This window comes from Periplaneta americana, chromosome 13 (genome assembly GCF_040183065.1).
Source record: "Periplaneta americana isolate PAMFEO1 chromosome 13, P.americana_PAMFEO1_priV1, whole genome shotgun sequence".
Taxonomy (NCBI): Eukaryota; Metazoa; Arthropoda; class Insecta; order Blattodea; family Blattidae; genus Periplaneta; species Periplaneta americana.
The window spans coordinates 122918341-122937070 of NC_091129.1; the positions used below are offsets into that span (position 1 = coordinate 122918341).

At 32.5% G+C, this 18730-nt stretch overlaps 1 protein-coding gene across 5 annotated transcripts in view; it reads right to left on the reverse strand.

Annotated features, from left to right (window-relative positions):
• The window catches only part of LOC138712345 (zinc finger-containing ubiquitin peptidase 1-like), a 100472-nt gene that overhangs the window by 8711 nt on the left and 73031 nt on the right, over nucleotides 1–18730 (reverse strand). For 4 of the 5 annotated variants that reach the window (XR_011335697.1, XR_011335695.1, XR_011335696.1 and 1 more), the window contains one exon: nucleotides 17648–17712. Coding sequence is in view for 1 of the 5 variants with exons in the window: in XM_069844001.1 (XP_069700102.1) it covers nucleotides 17668–17712 (45 nt within the window). In the remaining 4 variants the exon portion in view is untranslated. Of the gene's footprint in view, nucleotides 1–5322; nucleotides 17713–18730 lie in introns of those variants that run through there. The other variant, XM_069844000.1, reaches the window with a different exon arrangement.

Genomic DNA, 18730 nt, shown 5'->3' on the forward strand with positions numbered 1-18730 from the left:
GCAAAAATAGTTATTCTTAAAAAAAAAGTGATTGTTTGCTGGTGCAAAGGGCCATAAAATACAAATCCATCAATAGTGAGTTTTTCTAAAGGCATATGAAGTTAGATAGCTCATACTCAAATCACGTAATATGTATTTATATATTTATCTTTTGCTATTCTTTACTATTAGTAGGTAGTCACTTATACTCCTTTTGCACTAACCACTTTATCCGTAGTAGTTACATATATTGCATTTTATTGCAGTAATACTCTAGTTAGGTAAGGTATCTGTCAGCTTATTGTGCTGACTACATTTTTGCAGAGTAAAAAGCTGTACAATGGCAACCAAAAGTTTAAAATCATTCACATATTCGCGTATGTTTAGATAATTTAATCCCTACTCTTTAATTTTTGTTCTAAGGCTCCTCAATTTGTATGAATAAATAGGGTCACTGAGAACTGCGTCTTTGAAAAGAGAGGATGAAAATAATTTGACTATAGTTTTGAAGTTATATCTTTTCTTATATATGCTTTTGAATACAACAAATTTAAACGTTTTAAACTGATTTAAGGATACTGGGTACCTACTGAAGTACATTACATATATCTAGATGTATTTCTTTAGTCAAATATCTTTTAATAAAATGTTAAAAATTAATTTCAGCCTAAAGAAAAATGTAGTGAACATAGTTATAAATAATCATAAATCGTAACTTGGATTTGTTATGTGTTCCAAAATCAATTATTTGCAGACATTCTTTGCACTAGAAAATCTTTCAAATTAGATACAATGTTAGTGAAGGAGAATAGTCTCATTAGTATACATTTTTTCTATGAAGTACAATATTACAGCTTTTGAAAAAAGAAGAAGAAAATATTATTTAACATTTCATTTGATAAGAAATCGTAATATAAATTAACAGCACTCACAGTTGATCATGATCCATTATCATAATATACTAAATAATGCTCATTTTGTCTTCTCTTTTAAGGGGACACCATATTCAAATTATTAACTTCCATATTTTTAAAGCTAAATTCACAAAACTTTTATCACTGGTTTAACTGGTTAATAATAACACATGTACAAAATTCCATCTCTCTGTGATCAGTAGTTTGCATATTATTACTATCTTAATAAAGTATTATATCACTTTATATAAGAAGTCCCTTGCACCACAAATTATATTATTTGTAACTGATATACAGTGAATCGGTAAATTACTAGGAATTTTTGATGATTATTAATATTTTTATTTTTTATTCTTTTGTAATAAAAAATTATACTAATTTACTGATTCATTTTACAGAAAACCCTATAGTAAGTTTCGATCCCATCTATTTAAGAATCCATATAAGTAAATATCATTTAAGAATAATGTAAATTGTGGTGTAAGAGACTTTATATATAAAGCGATTCAATATTTTAATAAAATATTATAAAATGCAAACCATTTATCATAGGCAGATGAAATTTTGTACATTTGTCATTATTAACCAGATATACCACTGATCAAAATTTTGTGAATCTAGCTTTATAAGTATAGTAGTTATTGATTTCACTATTGTGAACTCTTAAAAATACGAAACTTGGAATTTTCAGTATAATGTTCTCTTAAAGCCGTAATATCAATATGAGTAGAATTAAAATGCTAGATTTTTTTTTCTGAAAGTTGAAATTAATTTGTAACAATATGTTAACAAATAAAAATCTCGACACAAAACAATTGATATATTTAGCATCCGAAATTAGGTTTTTGAAAGTCGCGGTATCTTAAAAAAAAAATAAATAAATAAAAAATTAACTCCATATACTTTGCAACTTTTATCATGCTTTCTTCGAAATATACTGGTAGTTTTCAGTGGGCTTATTTAGTTATAAAATTGGGAATTTTGAAACAAAAACTGAACGCAAGGGCTTCACTTACTTAATATATTTGAATATGTAGGTGAGCTTAACATTTTGGGTGACACTGTATTTCGCATTTTATTGAAGTTGTATCATGTGTTAAGCCTGGTTCAGACGGTGCGTGTTTCTGTGATGGATTCCAAGGTGGCTGCATGGATGGGTAGCCTGCGTGCTCACTGGCTGGCTCCCGTGTTGCCTACAGTGATGGTAGTTGTTCACACGGAGCTGGCTCTTTTCACAGTTCAAATTGGAAAATCATCTGCTGCTTCATCTGTTGCCAACACTCATGGTCAAAAAGAAACTAAACCGTGAGTGGAAAACAACTAAAGTCCTACATTAACAGTAGTAAATGTCGTAATAAAGTAATTAAGCCATAAGTGCAAAACAGCTAAAGTCCGATATTTAATTTTTGTTTCTTAGAAACTAGAGAATATAGAAAAAACAGATTCAGTTGGAAAACAACGAACATGGCGATATGGTTTCAGTGGTGATATTATATGATCATCTTTGGTTCCCAGCCTGCAAACCATCACGAAAAATAGCAAGGAACCTACCCTCGAAATCCAGCAAGCTAGCCATCCAAGGAGCCACCAGAGCGCATTCCTTCCGGCGAGTGACCATGCAGGCTACCCATCCGCGCAGCCACCTTGGAATCCATCACAGAAACACGCACTGTCTGAACCGGGCTTTAGATAGGCTAGATTAAAATAGATTAGGTTAGGTTAGGTCAGGTTAGGGAAAGCTTAGGACATTATCTCACATTATTTATTATGGTGAGTTCATTCTTGCATAGTAGTTAGCATTATCGCAGTATATGAGCACGAAAATTGTTTTACTTCCATTTCAGTAGGCTGATGTCACTCATTCTGAGCATGTCAAGTACACTTAATCATGACGTCCAACTGCATATGGCAAGTATGTATAAACGTCTGTTCCATACAATAATCATACTGAGCTACCAACTAATAGTAAAGGTGTTCCTTCGCATTTTTGTAGAATTATTGGTGCAATATTTGTACATGATTTAACAAACAATATGTAGAGATATACACACTAAATCCACTTCGACAAAGTGCACCAATAATGCTACAAAAGAAATTGATTCAGATGTTTTATTTATTTTGGAAGGTGCTCTGGTAGTGAATAGACTTGCAATATAATGTGGCAAGGTTGAAAATAGTGATCCAACAAGTAAGTATACAAGCCAAAAAATATGTGTACTTATACAAATTTATGAATAGCTTAAAGTGTTTAAATCTGTACATTACATTTACATAGATTTCAGTTCAGATACCTGAACTGCTTCTTGGAGAATGGTACATTAAAAATGTGCAAGGCTAAGGGAACATTTCAAACTCTACAATTATACTGGAATAACTCTTGTATTTATGCAGTCGGAATATCGTACAGCTACACATGGATGAAGGCATGCAACTGGGGATATGAAAAATTAACCTTGAGGGACTAAGACACTTCATTTGGAAGTTACACAGACTGATAGATCAACGGTCTTAAATTCGAATTAATCTTAAACTTATACAGATATGCATACTCATATAGCAGCATACATGGATCCAAACATTTGCAACTATCTGGAGTAACTAAGCAGGCTGCGTTTTTATGGAGCAGAGTTCAGAGATAATTTGATTCCGTGACTTCAGCGCTACATTTTTATACTTATCGAACACATACCCAAAGATCTGAAACAGTTTCGATACAGGGATTCACACATGTTTTCTCCTAAGTTCTGTAAGAAATAAAATGTTAGAGCTGAATTAATTGGAATCATAAATACTTTATTTTGAACATTTTGTAATGAATTACCCTCAGTGGTCGATTGGTTAACATAACCTGTCATTAGACAAAAGGTCAACTAGTCTCATTCTGGCTTAGAAGTAACGAGTTTTCATGACAAAAATTCTTAGCATGGTTTCATTTGGAAAGGAAGTAAAGCAGAGGGAGACATGCCGTAGAAGTATGGGATATAAAAGAACTCTGTTCCCGAAGAGAAAGTTCCAAGTAAAATTTATTGTCCTTCTCTCGCACATATCTAAATTCAACTTTAGAAATAATTCTCATTTATCGTCGTATCATTGAGAGTAATTAGTTCCGTCTACTACATTCTTGTAACTCAGAAGTGAAATTCAACACTGCCGGAATAGCAAAGTTAAAAATGCAGACTACATCTAGAGGTATTAGCAACCAACCGAACAACATTTGATAACAAAAACAATTATAATTCTGTTTTGTAGAAGAACTTAAATATATAATTACCATGATTGTATTGCACAAAGATTTTGTATTTTAATATTATACTGTTTTATGATTGTCTTGATATATTAAATGCAAGTCTTGTGTTTGTAGATATTTTGCACATGCTCCCAGAATAATGCAAAATGAGGAACAACTATGGCCAAGACAACTACAAAGACAGAAAGAATCAAGTATGGATGCCGATCATCTCCTCATCTGTTGGAGGGGGAGGAGAGGAACAAAACAAAAGGCAGTAGATTGTAAAACTGCATAGAGATGCAAAGTTGCATAAGGCTAGAAGCATCCAAAGAACTGTCCATTAGCAGTAAAAAGTAAAAGCCTTTTATTTATAAGAAAAACTTATATTTTAAAGAATGAATCAGGTTTTTCATCTAGTACTGTTCAAATCTACTTCGTGAAACTAATCAATCACATTATTTATGTCTTAAATCTTATGCTGTGTAAATTAAAGCAATAAACCTAGTGTAAAAGGGTGTGTAATTGCACATATTGAGTTTAAATATCTTCACTATCACATATACTTTTAGATCAAGATTTAATGATGAAGCATATAGAGCAAAGAGAGTACACACCAATTTCAAAGATTATGCATCTGTATTCATAACCTAATCGTTTGCACACAATATTTGTAATGCAACTGCTGCCATATTTCATAGTCTGTATTGTTTCGATATAGTTTATATAATTAATTTAATAATACATATTAAGGTAGAATAGTGACATGAAATGTCATAAAATAAAATTTCTAATTTCCCTCAAATAAATATTTGAAAGAAATGTCTGGTTTTTTTTATTCAATGATGACTACTTCACTTTTTATCATTTATCCAACCATCCTCATTTACAAGTTATGTGCTGAAGCTGTAGCTCTTTTTGCTGCCATACGCAATATCTCAGTGCACCATGGATATGAAAGTAGAAATTCACGTAAAAGAAAAATACTGATTAATCCAATGACAGGTTTGGGTGGAAAGGGAACAAATTAATTTTTTTTCAGAACAATTTTATTGGTACCATACACACAAAAATTATTCTAGTTATGAGAAGAAAAACTTATCATCTCAGCTCTTCAAAATCGCTGAATATACCTAAAAAAAAAAAAGTCTGACTTTTGTAAAAGTTATAAATTTCAACCTTCAGATATAAATACATAATGGATTCTTATTTTTTTTTTTTCTTGAGTACCCAATCTCCCTTGAATAAGTGACGGTTGACTTATCTCATCATTCGATTTCGAAAGGAAACTGTCATCTATCAGATGCCTTAAAATCAACTTCAGGAACTTCATCTTCATCTGACACAAAAGTGTTACACATTTTTTCCAGTTTGTAGATAAAATATAGACGTTCCACGCAAAAAAAGCAGATGTAGGTACTATATTACAAAACAAAGTACATGCTTACGCTGCAAAATTCTCAAAGCGTGCTTTCTTAATCTTGAAATCAAGTAACATATTTTGTGTACAGTATTTTAATCTCAACATGAATAATCAGTTCTTTACGAGTTTTAATTTAAAAGCAAATTTTTTCAAATATTTCACTCCTACCTCGATGCACCAGAGTGCAAGATATATGAGTCCTATCAGCTGATCGTAGAGCATACATTTCTTAGTACCTAGACCTAAACCTCCTACATTACTGTATATCAAGTACACTTCTGTGCGTAAATTGTTTTTGGTATTTCAAGAAGTAACATCAGAATAATGTATTTCCTTACTGTTTATATTTGCTTTTCATATCCTTAATGAGGGAAAGTGAAGACTAGGAAACTGTTTTGAGTAATGAAATAAACAATTTAGTTTTGGTTGTAATTTCTAGGGAATATATGAAATAAAAATGAATCTTCAGTTAAAATAACCTCTAATTCCACAAAATTATAACAATATCTGCATAGCTCCGTCAAGTCTTTCTTAATCACAAATGCATTGTTGTAGGAAGTTGCAAGCCTTCAGACATATGTGCTGCTACATGTTTAAAGCTATAACAAAACTTCTGTTTTTTTTTTCTTTCCTCCCTGATTGATATTCTATTCTTGGGGCCTTTCATTGTGTTGCCTTACAACTATCCTTCTTTATTGTCAACACATTACCATTTCTTATCAAACCTATTTTCATATATTTTAATACAGGGGTGGAAAAAATGCAGAAAAATGTGTTATAGATCTTCCAAAAAAATATTAAATTTATTTTTCGATTTTAAATCGCATACGTATATTGAAAAGGTATAACAATAAGACGTTAATACTTTGTAAATATACTGAACAAATGTAAAGAATTGTAAATTATATCGAAAGTTTTCTTTATATACGTACATTTTGTAAAAATATAATATTAAATGATGATCATTAAATGATACATACTTTCTCATTATACAGATCAAGTAACAATTAAAAGGATTATCTAATGATTCAGATTGCATTTTTATACATCCCCTTCTTTTATAAAGTCACAAAATTTTCAATGGTGAATTTCTTTACTATAGCATGAACGTTCTTATTTCAGAAAGCAAATCACAGAACAGTTATGATTAGCTGACATGATAGTTCACTGACCTTAGGGAATGTTCCTGTGTTGTGAATTCTACTACTCAATTATTGGGATCAGCTGTTTACGAAATATTCTCTGCTTTGTGAACTGATAGTTTTCGACCTCTTCATGGTATTTTTTGAGTTAAAAAGCCAATTACTATAGCACTTACAACACGAGACAAACTACATACATCACAAACTGACGATTCTTTACAAAGAACACAGAGCAGAACAATGAATTTTTACCAGCAAGCAAGACTGATAGAAAAAGACAACATCCAACTTACTGGATGGGAATCGTGCCAACCACAAGGAAGGAGTGATTCAGGAAGACCCTATCGCAGATGGAAGGACTAAGTTGCAGAATGGGCAAGTCACCCAAAACTGCAAAAGGGAAAAACAAGAAGAAGAAGCAGCAGAAGAAGTGTTACTTAACAAAGAACGACAAACTTTGGAATAGGATAACCTTATTTTATGCATTGTTTGTTGATGAACCCTTGGGCAGAAATGGTTCATTTCGACGCAGTGAGCTATTATTTCTTACTCACGAGATGAAGAGCAAGAGGTGAGGTGGCAGAGGGAAGAATGCTAGTGATACAAATGTTTACATTATGTGATGCAGTAGCGATGTTATTCATGAAAAAATATGCAGGCTTCATCAACTTCTGGTCATTGCTTTGTGCTTAGGAAGTGAGAAGTTAAATTATTAATTACAATTCGTACTAGTTTAATTATTAAAAGTTACTTTATTAAAATAATTAATACCTATATTTTAATTACCATATGCATATTGTAACTAATGTTTTCGGCATGAGTAATAACTGGCTACTGGAATGCTTATCTGAGCGATGTATATAGTAATCAACACCCACAGTCAAAAAAAGATCACATTCCTTCCACTCGTTTTCTCCTGAGTAATATATAAAATATAATATACACAGATTTGAATTTCAAATTGCACCTCCTATGTTAAGACACATAATTTTAAAAGAAATGATAAACCCTATCTGTCTAACCCCCACCTCCACCCCAGCAAAAAAAATCTATTTCTGAGATAAAAACAGAAAATCATAGTTTAATTGATATCAGACCATATTAAGAAGATAGTGTGCTATTACTGTGTATACTAGACTAGACGGCATTTCAGAAGGCGGTCAGCTGCTATATGCGCCGTAGCATTTCTGGTATGTGACGTCATAAGCTTATGCAGTAGAACCAATGGGAAATCAGCCTATAACAAGTACTTCCTGAGTTCGTTTATTCACGTGTGAGTGTTTCAATACATCGAATAAGTAAAACTAACATTTTCTGTGTATGTGCAAGATAAATAAATGGAAGAAGAGATTGTAAAAAGACAAGTATTACACAGGCAGGCGCGGAAAATAGTGTTTAAGGTGTATAATTATTTTAAAATGTTGACGAGCAGAATGCTGCTGGCCATCTTGATGCTGACTGCAACATTGCCAATGCACAAGTAATGACTGCAGAAGCATAAGGTGTGGGATTGAGAACCGTGCAAAGAATATTGTTAGTGAAGGAAAGAGGGTTTGTTAGGTGTCATACTTACAGTAATCAACGGCTAAGGTCATTATTGTCTTTTGATAATTTAAATTCTCTCCTGCACTATTTGTATTGCACGTGCGCGTGAAGTACGATGTGACAATGTTGTACGCTGCCTTGTCTCTCTCGACGCAAACGCTAGCAGACTACCGCCTTCCAAATTGCCGTCGACTCTAGGAAACAAATCTGTTGTTTGCCTACTATGACTGGGTTCCTGTTGTCGTGGAATTGAGAGGTGCTCTGCAATAACAAGGTATGTGTAAGAAGTGGGTGTTTGGCAGTTAGTAAAAGTAACATTGTTTTCATTAACAAAGAAATGCCTTGCAAATCTATATTTTTAATTAGTATTACTGATAGTTTATATGTATAAGTTTCATGCATTATTCGTCAAATGTCGTTATCGAATTTGTTATTTTGATACGTTAATTGTGGCGACTATACAAAGGTATGTGTACATACCTTGTTATTGCACAGCACCCCTCAATTGTCCGGCAGGTTTTTTGTTTAGTTACGGTTATTTATACACATTTAACATGTTAAGTCATATCACGTGTGTAGAATCTCTGTGTATTTATCAGTAGGCCGTGAACTACTATTGTGATTCTGTTTCATTGTCATTTATTACAAGTGGCTTGTATTCATTTTTAACTCCAGTAATCGTATTATTGTTATTCATTAAATGATTATCTCAGAAAAGGACGGACCAAATTATTACTTCTTTTGTTAGCCAGATAGGGTTTATCATCCCCTCAAAAATGAAATGTATGAAGATAGGGGATGCAATATGAAATTCAAAAGTGGGGGTCGGAGGTGAAGGGGTGGAACAGAAAACCAATGAACAATGTTTTTCACCTTCCCCCTCGACAACTAAATCGATGAGTCTTTCTTCAAATTCGTGTCCCTTGCAGATCTAAAATTATTCGTGATGGGAAGTTTTGAAATTAACACATGGTATTAGAATAATAAATAATGAAAGCCCTGTAACTCCTTGTGGAAGAGGGAGTCTCAACAAAACCTCACTACTAATTTCGCTCCTGCTTCACTCCAGGTCACTAGACATAATACATCAATTAATGGGTTGTAAGTGCTGAAAAAACTTTTTTAGAGGAATAAAAATTAATAAGAACAAAAGGAACTCTTTAAAGAATTTCAAAACTTCTGTGGACTGTCATATAACTACCAAACCCAATTCTTGCAAGCTTTCACATACATGCTTTGAATTACTTAATTTAAGACTTCAATTATCAGTTACGATAAATTAACATTTTTGTTTAATAATAGCTTAACCCTTTCTTACCTATAGATACCATATGGCAATAATTAACTTCATAGCATTTATATACTTGTGTGTTACATATGAAGGTAAATTTTGCTGGATAATTTCTATTTCAATAAATTTTCATCAATATAGTTTTGTTTCAAATGTTGCCATTCCCGTAACTTGGTCACTGAATTGGTCCTAATACAGCTATTTGTTTCAACATGGATTGCTTGTAAATTTAATTTGGGTTAGAAAGGGTTAACACTGTGGCCCACCAACTAACAGTTTACAGTTAGGATTTACCTAAGAACTGTTAGTGTACTGCAGATTGCAAGTTGAGAAGAAGAAAGGCTATTCATGAACAAGGAGATAGATGGTATGCCAAAAACATTTTTTTGGTACCAGAGATGCTGAAAATGTTCATTTTCGCAAAAATTTCCATTGTTTTTGCAGCATTACAAGACCTTTTTTTTATAGTTCGCACAATGAGAAAGTAAAACATTTACTTATAACCTTCAACCAACATTATGAGAGATTTTTGGGAATTTGCATCATGTCACAGATGCAAAAATATCTACGTTTTGAAGCTACATATTAGCTCCCTCATCAGAAAAGACAGGGAAAGGAAATTCTATCTGTTGAATCTTATCAAGAGCTATTTTTCATAACTGAACAGATCTCATGGATAGGTTAGTCTTTCCTGGCCTTCCCTGATGGAGGAGTAAAACATTGAAATTCGTAACTTCTGACATTTCTTCTAGTAATCTGAAAACTTCAAAAGTACCTGAAATTTTTCTACCCCTGTTTTAAATTATCCCTCTAGGTTGCATAAAATAATTTAAATCTTTATACCGAACATTCACCAGCACAATATTAACATATCAACTATATAGAGATTTTACAGAATCAACAAGTAATCTTACCAATATACAGTTGAACCCAGGTGAAATGGTCGACATTACACTGATTACCTGTGGTTCAGATGGACTGTGCCTCGATCTACTGTATCATAGGCATGCCAATTTCGTTGTAAAGACTTCTCTCTAGCTTTTTATTGTAACTACGACCTTTTGAAACATTGTCATTCACAACAAGAACGATAAATTGTAAGTAACTGTTCCCTATAAAATACTGTACTGTAAACACACTACCCTGCCAACACAATGATGCCTCCAGGCATGTCTGTGGTCAGGGTACAATGCCTCCATCCTGGAAGTCAAGCATCCAACTGTGGACACGCTTTAATCTTGCCACAAACTGTAGTCAAATCTGTAAGTCTGATATAATTCGATATGCAGGATGATTCAAGATGAAGAGTCAATATTCTGTGTGGTCAATGTATCAACTAAGACTGCACAGGCCTTCGACATATATGGCAGAAAGAAATAGGGTGCAATATGCTTTCAAAGGTCGCAGTGTTTAAGAGACTTAAAAAGGAGACAAATATTTAACATCCTTTAGATATAGGCTAATTAATTCTCTACTAAGTTTAGATATTGCTGTCCTATACATTCATTTCAGAGACTAGCAATCTTATTAGAAAAGGGAAAGAGATTAATTGTGTGCACTAGCCTCAAGTAATTATTACCACAGCCAGTGAAAATTGCAGTATAAACATGTTCACACTAACTTTTTTTCTCATGATGACAGAAACTGTGACTTTCCTTAATACTGACCTTTCCTCCTGAATCATACTATGTAATATTAATTGAAATAAAAATAGATTAAGTCCGAATAACATACATGTTTACGGTTTTGAAATTATTTGCTAGGAATCTAAGCAATATAATGTTACATAATTTCTGTCAGAGAATTCTGCTGTTTTGGTACACATACATTTATCTTTTTATTTTCTGGCCCTTCTATCACAAAATTATTCATTTTTTATGTTTTAAAGTTTGTTGTCAAAGTACTCTTAATTTTGAGCTATTGTTTCCTATACAACTCAAAGTTTAAAGACAAAAACCTCACTCATATCACACAGTACTCTGAAATACAAATACCATTTGACACCCTCTTTTGACTTCTAGGCCTCTTTTTCTTCCTATCAATATCAATAATCAAATCTTTTTTCACCGTTTAATCCACTATTTGCCAAGAATGTGTCCTCATTGCAGACATTTATATAAAGTTTAATAATTCTAAAATAACTTTCAAAGAATTTCTTTAATGTTCTCAACTTCACTTTCTATTTCAAATTTCTCTTCTTGTATCACTGTAAAAAAACTGCTATTCCACATTATATATTCTCTTTTTCAGAATAAAAGTCGTTATAGAATTGAGATCCCCTGCTTGTACAGGTAATGTTCGACATCAAATCTCAACTCTTGCAATTCATCTGGAATGCGAATATTTCGTCCTGAACCAGACATCAATACATGTTCGGCTAATGTAATGAAACTGAACTGAATATTATTCTTCTATGACTTCTCCATTTAATTTAGGTATTGCTTGAGTATCACAGAATTTAGTATGTACACAAAATGATTACTGAAGTATCATACATACATTCATACATACAAGACATTCAACAGTCAATCTGCCAATCATTATGGTGCTGTCTAACTGAGCTTTCAACACTAACAGTAATAAACAACAGAGTACTTGATCAAATAGTTTAGAAGAGAAATTAAAGTAATTAAGTTTTTTGCGGCATTACAGAGAAATGTAGGCAAAGCTATAAGAAAAAAACATAGACATCACCTAAAGAATGACTTTATCTTTACTGCTATAATTCTGTCAATTTTGGACACTACGGAGGACTCAATTAAGGTGAACAAAATCTATAAAAAATGAAATTCCTTGGAAGCTTTACGGATTATTTGTTGGACAGAAAATCTAAAAGATGTAAGGGAAGACCGTGTTGAATGCATCTACAGTAAAGGTCCCAGTTCTACAGTCTGGATAAAAGAATCTATCTTTCTGTACAGAGTCAGGTTTAAGAGCAAACAGGTTATAGGACACGTCTTTCAATGGACTGCAATAAATAATACAGACATCCTTTCCACTATTCTCTGCAAGAAAACATGCGCCAGAATTTCAATTCCACGTATGAACAAAATAGCATTGCCAGTGCTGAGTAAATAAGATATCTAATGAGAGAAAACAGATCCTTCATGATAGGTTGCTGCAGGTTACAAATTAGGTTCTGCATCAAGTCACTTCACAAGACTGGAGTAAATTCTGCAGGCACCTTGAAATTATGGAAAAGAAATATTGAACTGTTTTGGACTTAACAGACAACCTAGTTATTAGGAACATAAGTTTAGACAATGATAACTAAGAGAGCTGAAGTTATGGAACTTAACTGGAAGAATTCAAATAAATAAGGTAACACAAGTAGTATAAACAAGAACCACCATAACAAGTAATCCCAGGAGGTTCCTCTTCGATACTAAGTGATGCCACAATTAAGTCAGCGAAAGAACTCAGAAGTAAAATGCACAAGAGTCACTAAAATGGTAATTTGTTACAACCAGAAAAAGAAGAGAAGATTAGAACAATGTAGTAACAGATGGCAGGAACAGCTGCAAGTCGAAGTGAACAATTATTCCCAAAACATATGAAGGATGATTGATAATTTACTATGATAATATGTGTATGTGATGAACTTGTATCACTGGAACTCAAACTGAGGTGAGGAGAATGTTTGAAATCCTCATCAAATGGGTGAATTGTATCTATGAGGAATTAAATTTTATTTAAAAACAATACGAGTTTGAGCTTTTTTACACAATGTTTACATCTTGCAGTTATTACGAATTTTATTAATTATAGATATTATTTCGAGATAATTTTTATTGCGCATTCTCGTGGATTGTAACAGTGATCACTAAGGGAGCTGATGCTATGAAACTGTATTCTTAGAAGTATGGATGAGTTTCAGTTGACAATTTTGCTAAGGGACTGCTTGTTGTATGAAGCTTGCGCATTTAAGACTGTTACTATGATGTGTCCTATTTTGTTCTTGCTCCATTTTTTTTAAATTCAAGAAGTAAGTATTACACTTAGATTTATTATATATATTTTATGCTCGACCATGCCGAAATGTACTAATTATACACCCGGTAGCAGTCCTTTAATGCATGTCATTAAAGTACACCTACTCATTAAAGTACAGGTCTTCAGCCAATGACAAGTCAACTTTGTACAGTTATAAAACCGCAAGTATCGATTATTCTCGGATATGCAATCGAAAGAGAATTAGCGAAAAGTCACGGAGGCTGGAAATCCAATACTGTCGCAGAAGGTTATGTTCTGTTACTACAGTAGTGTCAGAGTTGTAAGCTCCAAAACCGGTTGTGGAGCTAGAGAGTACAGTCGGAGCGTGAACTTGCTTATGTCTATGGAAACACTGGAGCACGCAACGAGTCATAGTGGAGTGCTCCGCTCCGTTTAGTCTCTGTCTGACAACGCTGTGTTACTATAATAATTAGCGTTAATTGTAAATAATATTCAAATAAATTCAATTTGTCATTCGTTTTTCAATGTCGAATTCAATAATCAAGGTTATAATATTATAATATTATCAAGTTTAATGGGACTACGTCAAGGTCAATGACATTATTGTTCCTCGGAAAAAATCAATACTTTCACGTCTGCGCACATCTCACAATTCACGACCTAGAACAAGGTCACTTCCGATCTTGTCAGATACAAATAAAATGTATACATCTGAATATCGGTAATTTCAAGTTAGAAATATAGTCGAGCATAAAAAGTCGTATGAAACTCGCCTATAATGGTAATTAAGAAGCTCGTATGAAAATTATGAAACTCGCTTGCGCTCGTTTCATAAATATCCATACTCGATTCTTAATTACTATCATTATAGGCTCGTTGCATAATGTACTATTATTAAACATCATAATTTTTTAATTTGTTGACATTTTCCATATTACGTTATGTAATGAGTGGATAAATTTTCAGTTCTGACATCAGATTTACACAGTAGAATCCCGAATATCCATCACTGTATTAACCGATTAGCGAATTATCCAACTGTCTTTCTCTCCCTATTTTCTTTTTTGGTGCTGAATAGAATATCAAGTATTATAGATTACGTTAGTATGTATTTTTTCTAAAGTGTTATTATTAGCGTTTACCCTTAAACAGTAGTAGCAAGAATGCTGCTGCTGCGGCAACAGAAACAGTTATGTGTCTATTTTTTCGAACTTGTAAAATAGTCTCTATCTGCCTTTGAAGAAATGTTCCCAAGAATCTTAACATAAATGCAAATCCAAGCATTATTCAGTCACTGTCCTAGTGTTCAAGTGGCTGTACTGTATAACTTCTATGCTTTCACGGGTCTCAAAAGAAAACATATTGTGGCAAGTATCAGAAAAAAAAAAAAGTGAAAATACCTGAGCGGTTTCAGAAAGAATAAACTGAGTTTCATCTCATATCAGAATAAGAGATTGGTGTTACAACTGTAAGAGATTTAATAAGACACGAGGTTAAAGTACTACATATTATCACAGTCTACTATATACAGTCACGAAGCTTGAGTTTTGAGGGTGCTAGAAAGAATAGACTGTGACGGTTCTATTTTGCATTGCCTGTAATGAGGCTATATTAGCGATCCTAGTGGTGAGCAACTATCTAATGTTTGCATATTTACTATGCATTGAGCTTCGCGACTGTATATACTAGACTGTGATATTACTGTACTTCATTGTGTTTATTAGTTGTAACAATGTGTAGTATGAAGATGCTTGTGGTTGCAGTAAGACAAGAGCTTCAAATTACGAAACTGTAAGTGCCTATGCACTAAATTTATGAAAATCTTTTATGGTACGAATTATCCAATCTTTTCGATTAACCATTTCGTCTACCCCCTTCATTACAACGGATAATAGAGGTTCTACTGTACATAAATATTTATAATAACATTAATTTGTTGCATGCTTAACTTTATTTACCACAAATCACTATGTTAAATAGGCAATAGAATATCTTGAAAATTACAGTTCAGTAAGTATGTCATATATATATTTTCCTTTCCTTCTTACATAACAAATCTGGCTTTAGATGTGACTTTTAAAAATAATGTGTCTCAGTGAAATCATAGCAAATCAAAAGAATACATATCATCTCAAATAGTGGCATAAGATACTGTGAAACATCTTGTATGAGCATATTATCAATTTTAATGCCGTCTTAAATTTTTTTTCTTACTTTTGTCGCTAACTTTGAGTTGTATAGTTTTACTGGGGCATATACCTGGTATCTACTCCTTACACACAGGCTATTTCCAGTTTATTGCCATTCTTTCACTGCATACGTATAATTTTTCCGTTAACAGCTAGATATCATTTTAGTGCCATTTTAGTGGCACTTATTACATAGAGATTATAAGTTGATGGAAAAATCTCATTGATTTTGTTTAGAAGAAAAAACATTCTTGAACACAATGACAGTTGAGGATGCATTTGAACAAGTAATTGAGCACCACGGTAAGGAAGATGTCAAGTTATGAGATGTGAACACTTATACATTATTATTATTAAAACACTTAAATTTTGTTTTTAATTATTGGCATCTCTGGCAAGTAATTGAGAATACAATATAAAATTTTGCTAATTCCTGTGGGCAGACCTGACACATAACCTAAAATTTCAATATACAAACTTTCATTCATTCTTCGTATGTCACATTATTAATTTAAAAACTCATCACCTGATAATAACATCTTTCTCACTTATCTTCCTTTTACTCCGTAGTTCAGCATTCATAAGCAATTGCAGTTTGTGTAACAATATGTTTGTCATAATTACATTACAAAGATTGCTCAATTCTCTGTTAATCAGTAACCATGAACATTATAATATATTTCAAGGAATATTCTGAACGTCTTAGGGTGAAAAACTTGTCATCTCTGACGAAAATTCAACATCTGAATCCCTATTTGGCAACAGGGTTGGAAGGAATATTTTATATACTGTATAAACAACAAGATATCCGCATACAATTTTAAATATTTTATGGAATTATAACAAGTTTTAGAATTTTTTTTATAGCAGTACTGCATAAACACAAGAAATTATTAAACGTTTTTGAATTGCAAGAAAGAAAAAAAAGATTTTTTTTTTTCGGAATTGTATCCTTACAATAAAATATAAGAAAGTCAAATGCAATATTAACCTCAAACTGTAGTGATAGCTACTCAGAAAATGTATGAATACTGGTAATTATTTCTTAATTTACTCAATATTAACTTTAGCATTCATTATAATTAGAAAGTCATACCAAATCTCATTTATTAACCAAACACTTTTAGTGGGGAATTAAATATCGATACCGGTAGTACAGTTTATAACATTTATTTCCATTTTGTATCCTGGAACAAAATGAAGTATTTACCACCATTTTGTGCAACCTAACAAAATGGAGTACTTATGTCATTTCGAGTTACGGAACAAAATTATAAAACACAATATGTCTTAGTTTTGGCAACCTGAGAAAAATTCTATAAAGTGATTTTAAAATGTTTTTATAGGTATATTTTAGACAATGCCAACATTGATTTTTAGAGATGAAAAATTTTTCACCTTACCAAAAGAAAAAATGTTGCTCGTGAAATCATAGTCTGCATATGAGCAAGAACCAGAAGGGTCTGAAGACAGAAAACAAAAGTGGCTCGGATGATAAGGTTCTACTGTCTCTCTTCAACTTCCTTTGCACGTAATAATAACAGAGTATGGTTGACTTTATGAGAAAGACAACGGTGATATAAAAGGAAGATGTAACTTAAAGATTAACTTTTCTTCGTTAACTTGTGCATTTTTAATGAGCAGGAGTCCTAAGGCAATGTGAGAGTGGATATTGAAAAACTGGCAGTTGTTGGAAGTACAGAGGTCGCAAAAACTCTTCTGTCTGTCCCAGATTGAACTTCCAACCAACACACTAACAATCAACCTGTTCTATCAGCTGGTTGCTATTGCTGCTATGTCTACATACAGAGCTATCACTTGACGTCTTTGTACAAAGTCTGTATAAAGGTTCCCCTACAGGGTGTAATTATCGTAAAAGAACTAAATCAGATTAATTCTATTATTAACAAATCACTGCATTGCACAGATGTTAGTCGTCAGTGTCTGAAGAACATTGAAAGGGATCAAAAGGAACCATTCTTACCTACACACACTCTGCTATCATCATCGGTCTTGCGGAACCCTTACTGAGCGTAGAACTTTGCTTTGCTGAAATTGGACAAAAATTCAATGTTGTAAAAGACTCTTCTAGTACAAAATATACTTACATAATAAAAATATCCTTTTATGGATATAAGTACAACAAATGGCATGAACTGTGATTATTGGTAAATAAAGATTTTTAAAAATAATTTTCACTGATTGCAATAACTTTAATAATATTATGTAAGTTTCATTATTTTCAATTACTCTAGTTACTTCAAGTAATTTTCACTATTTCCAATAAATTTCTGTAATACATAAAACTACTTTCAAGACTATTTCCACTAATTCCTATTTATAAATATTTCTTTATTTTAAATAATTTTTCCCAATTTAAGTAACTTTAATCACTTTCAGTATATTCATTACCTTCCACGATTTTCAAAATTTAAAAATGTTGTTCACTATTTCTCATAAAATTTATTTTTCAATAACTTCTTCCTATTCAATAACTATGAATACTTCCCATAATTTTCACATACGTCTTCTATATTTATACTATTTCAACAATTTTAATTATATTATATTCCTCATTATTTTCGATAATTCTGACTGCTTCAAATATTTTCACTATTTTCAGTTTAATCACTTTTAGTAACTTTCATTATATTAGCAAATTTCATTAGTTCCAATAATTGCCATCATATTCAATGCATTTAATTACTCTCAATCATTTTCACTAAGTCGAATAATTTCCACAAATTAAAAAAAAAAAAAAAAACTCAGTGATCTAGTAACTACAGTGAATGGATCAAAGTGTTGTGCGTTCACCTATTATTGGAGAAAAATTCGTTCCGGCACCGGGAATCGAACCCAGGACCTCTCAGTTCTGCGCACTGAGCGCTCTTTCCATCTGAGCTATACCGGGACCCAATTCACGGCACCGGCCGAACTCTCCTCCTTTTTGTGCGTTCAAACATAATTAAGTTTAATGGCTTTTTTGACAAAAAAAATCCAAAGTATGGCTTCCTCCTAGACAATTAAGCAGTCACACACAAATCTGAAAATGGCAATTAATATCATG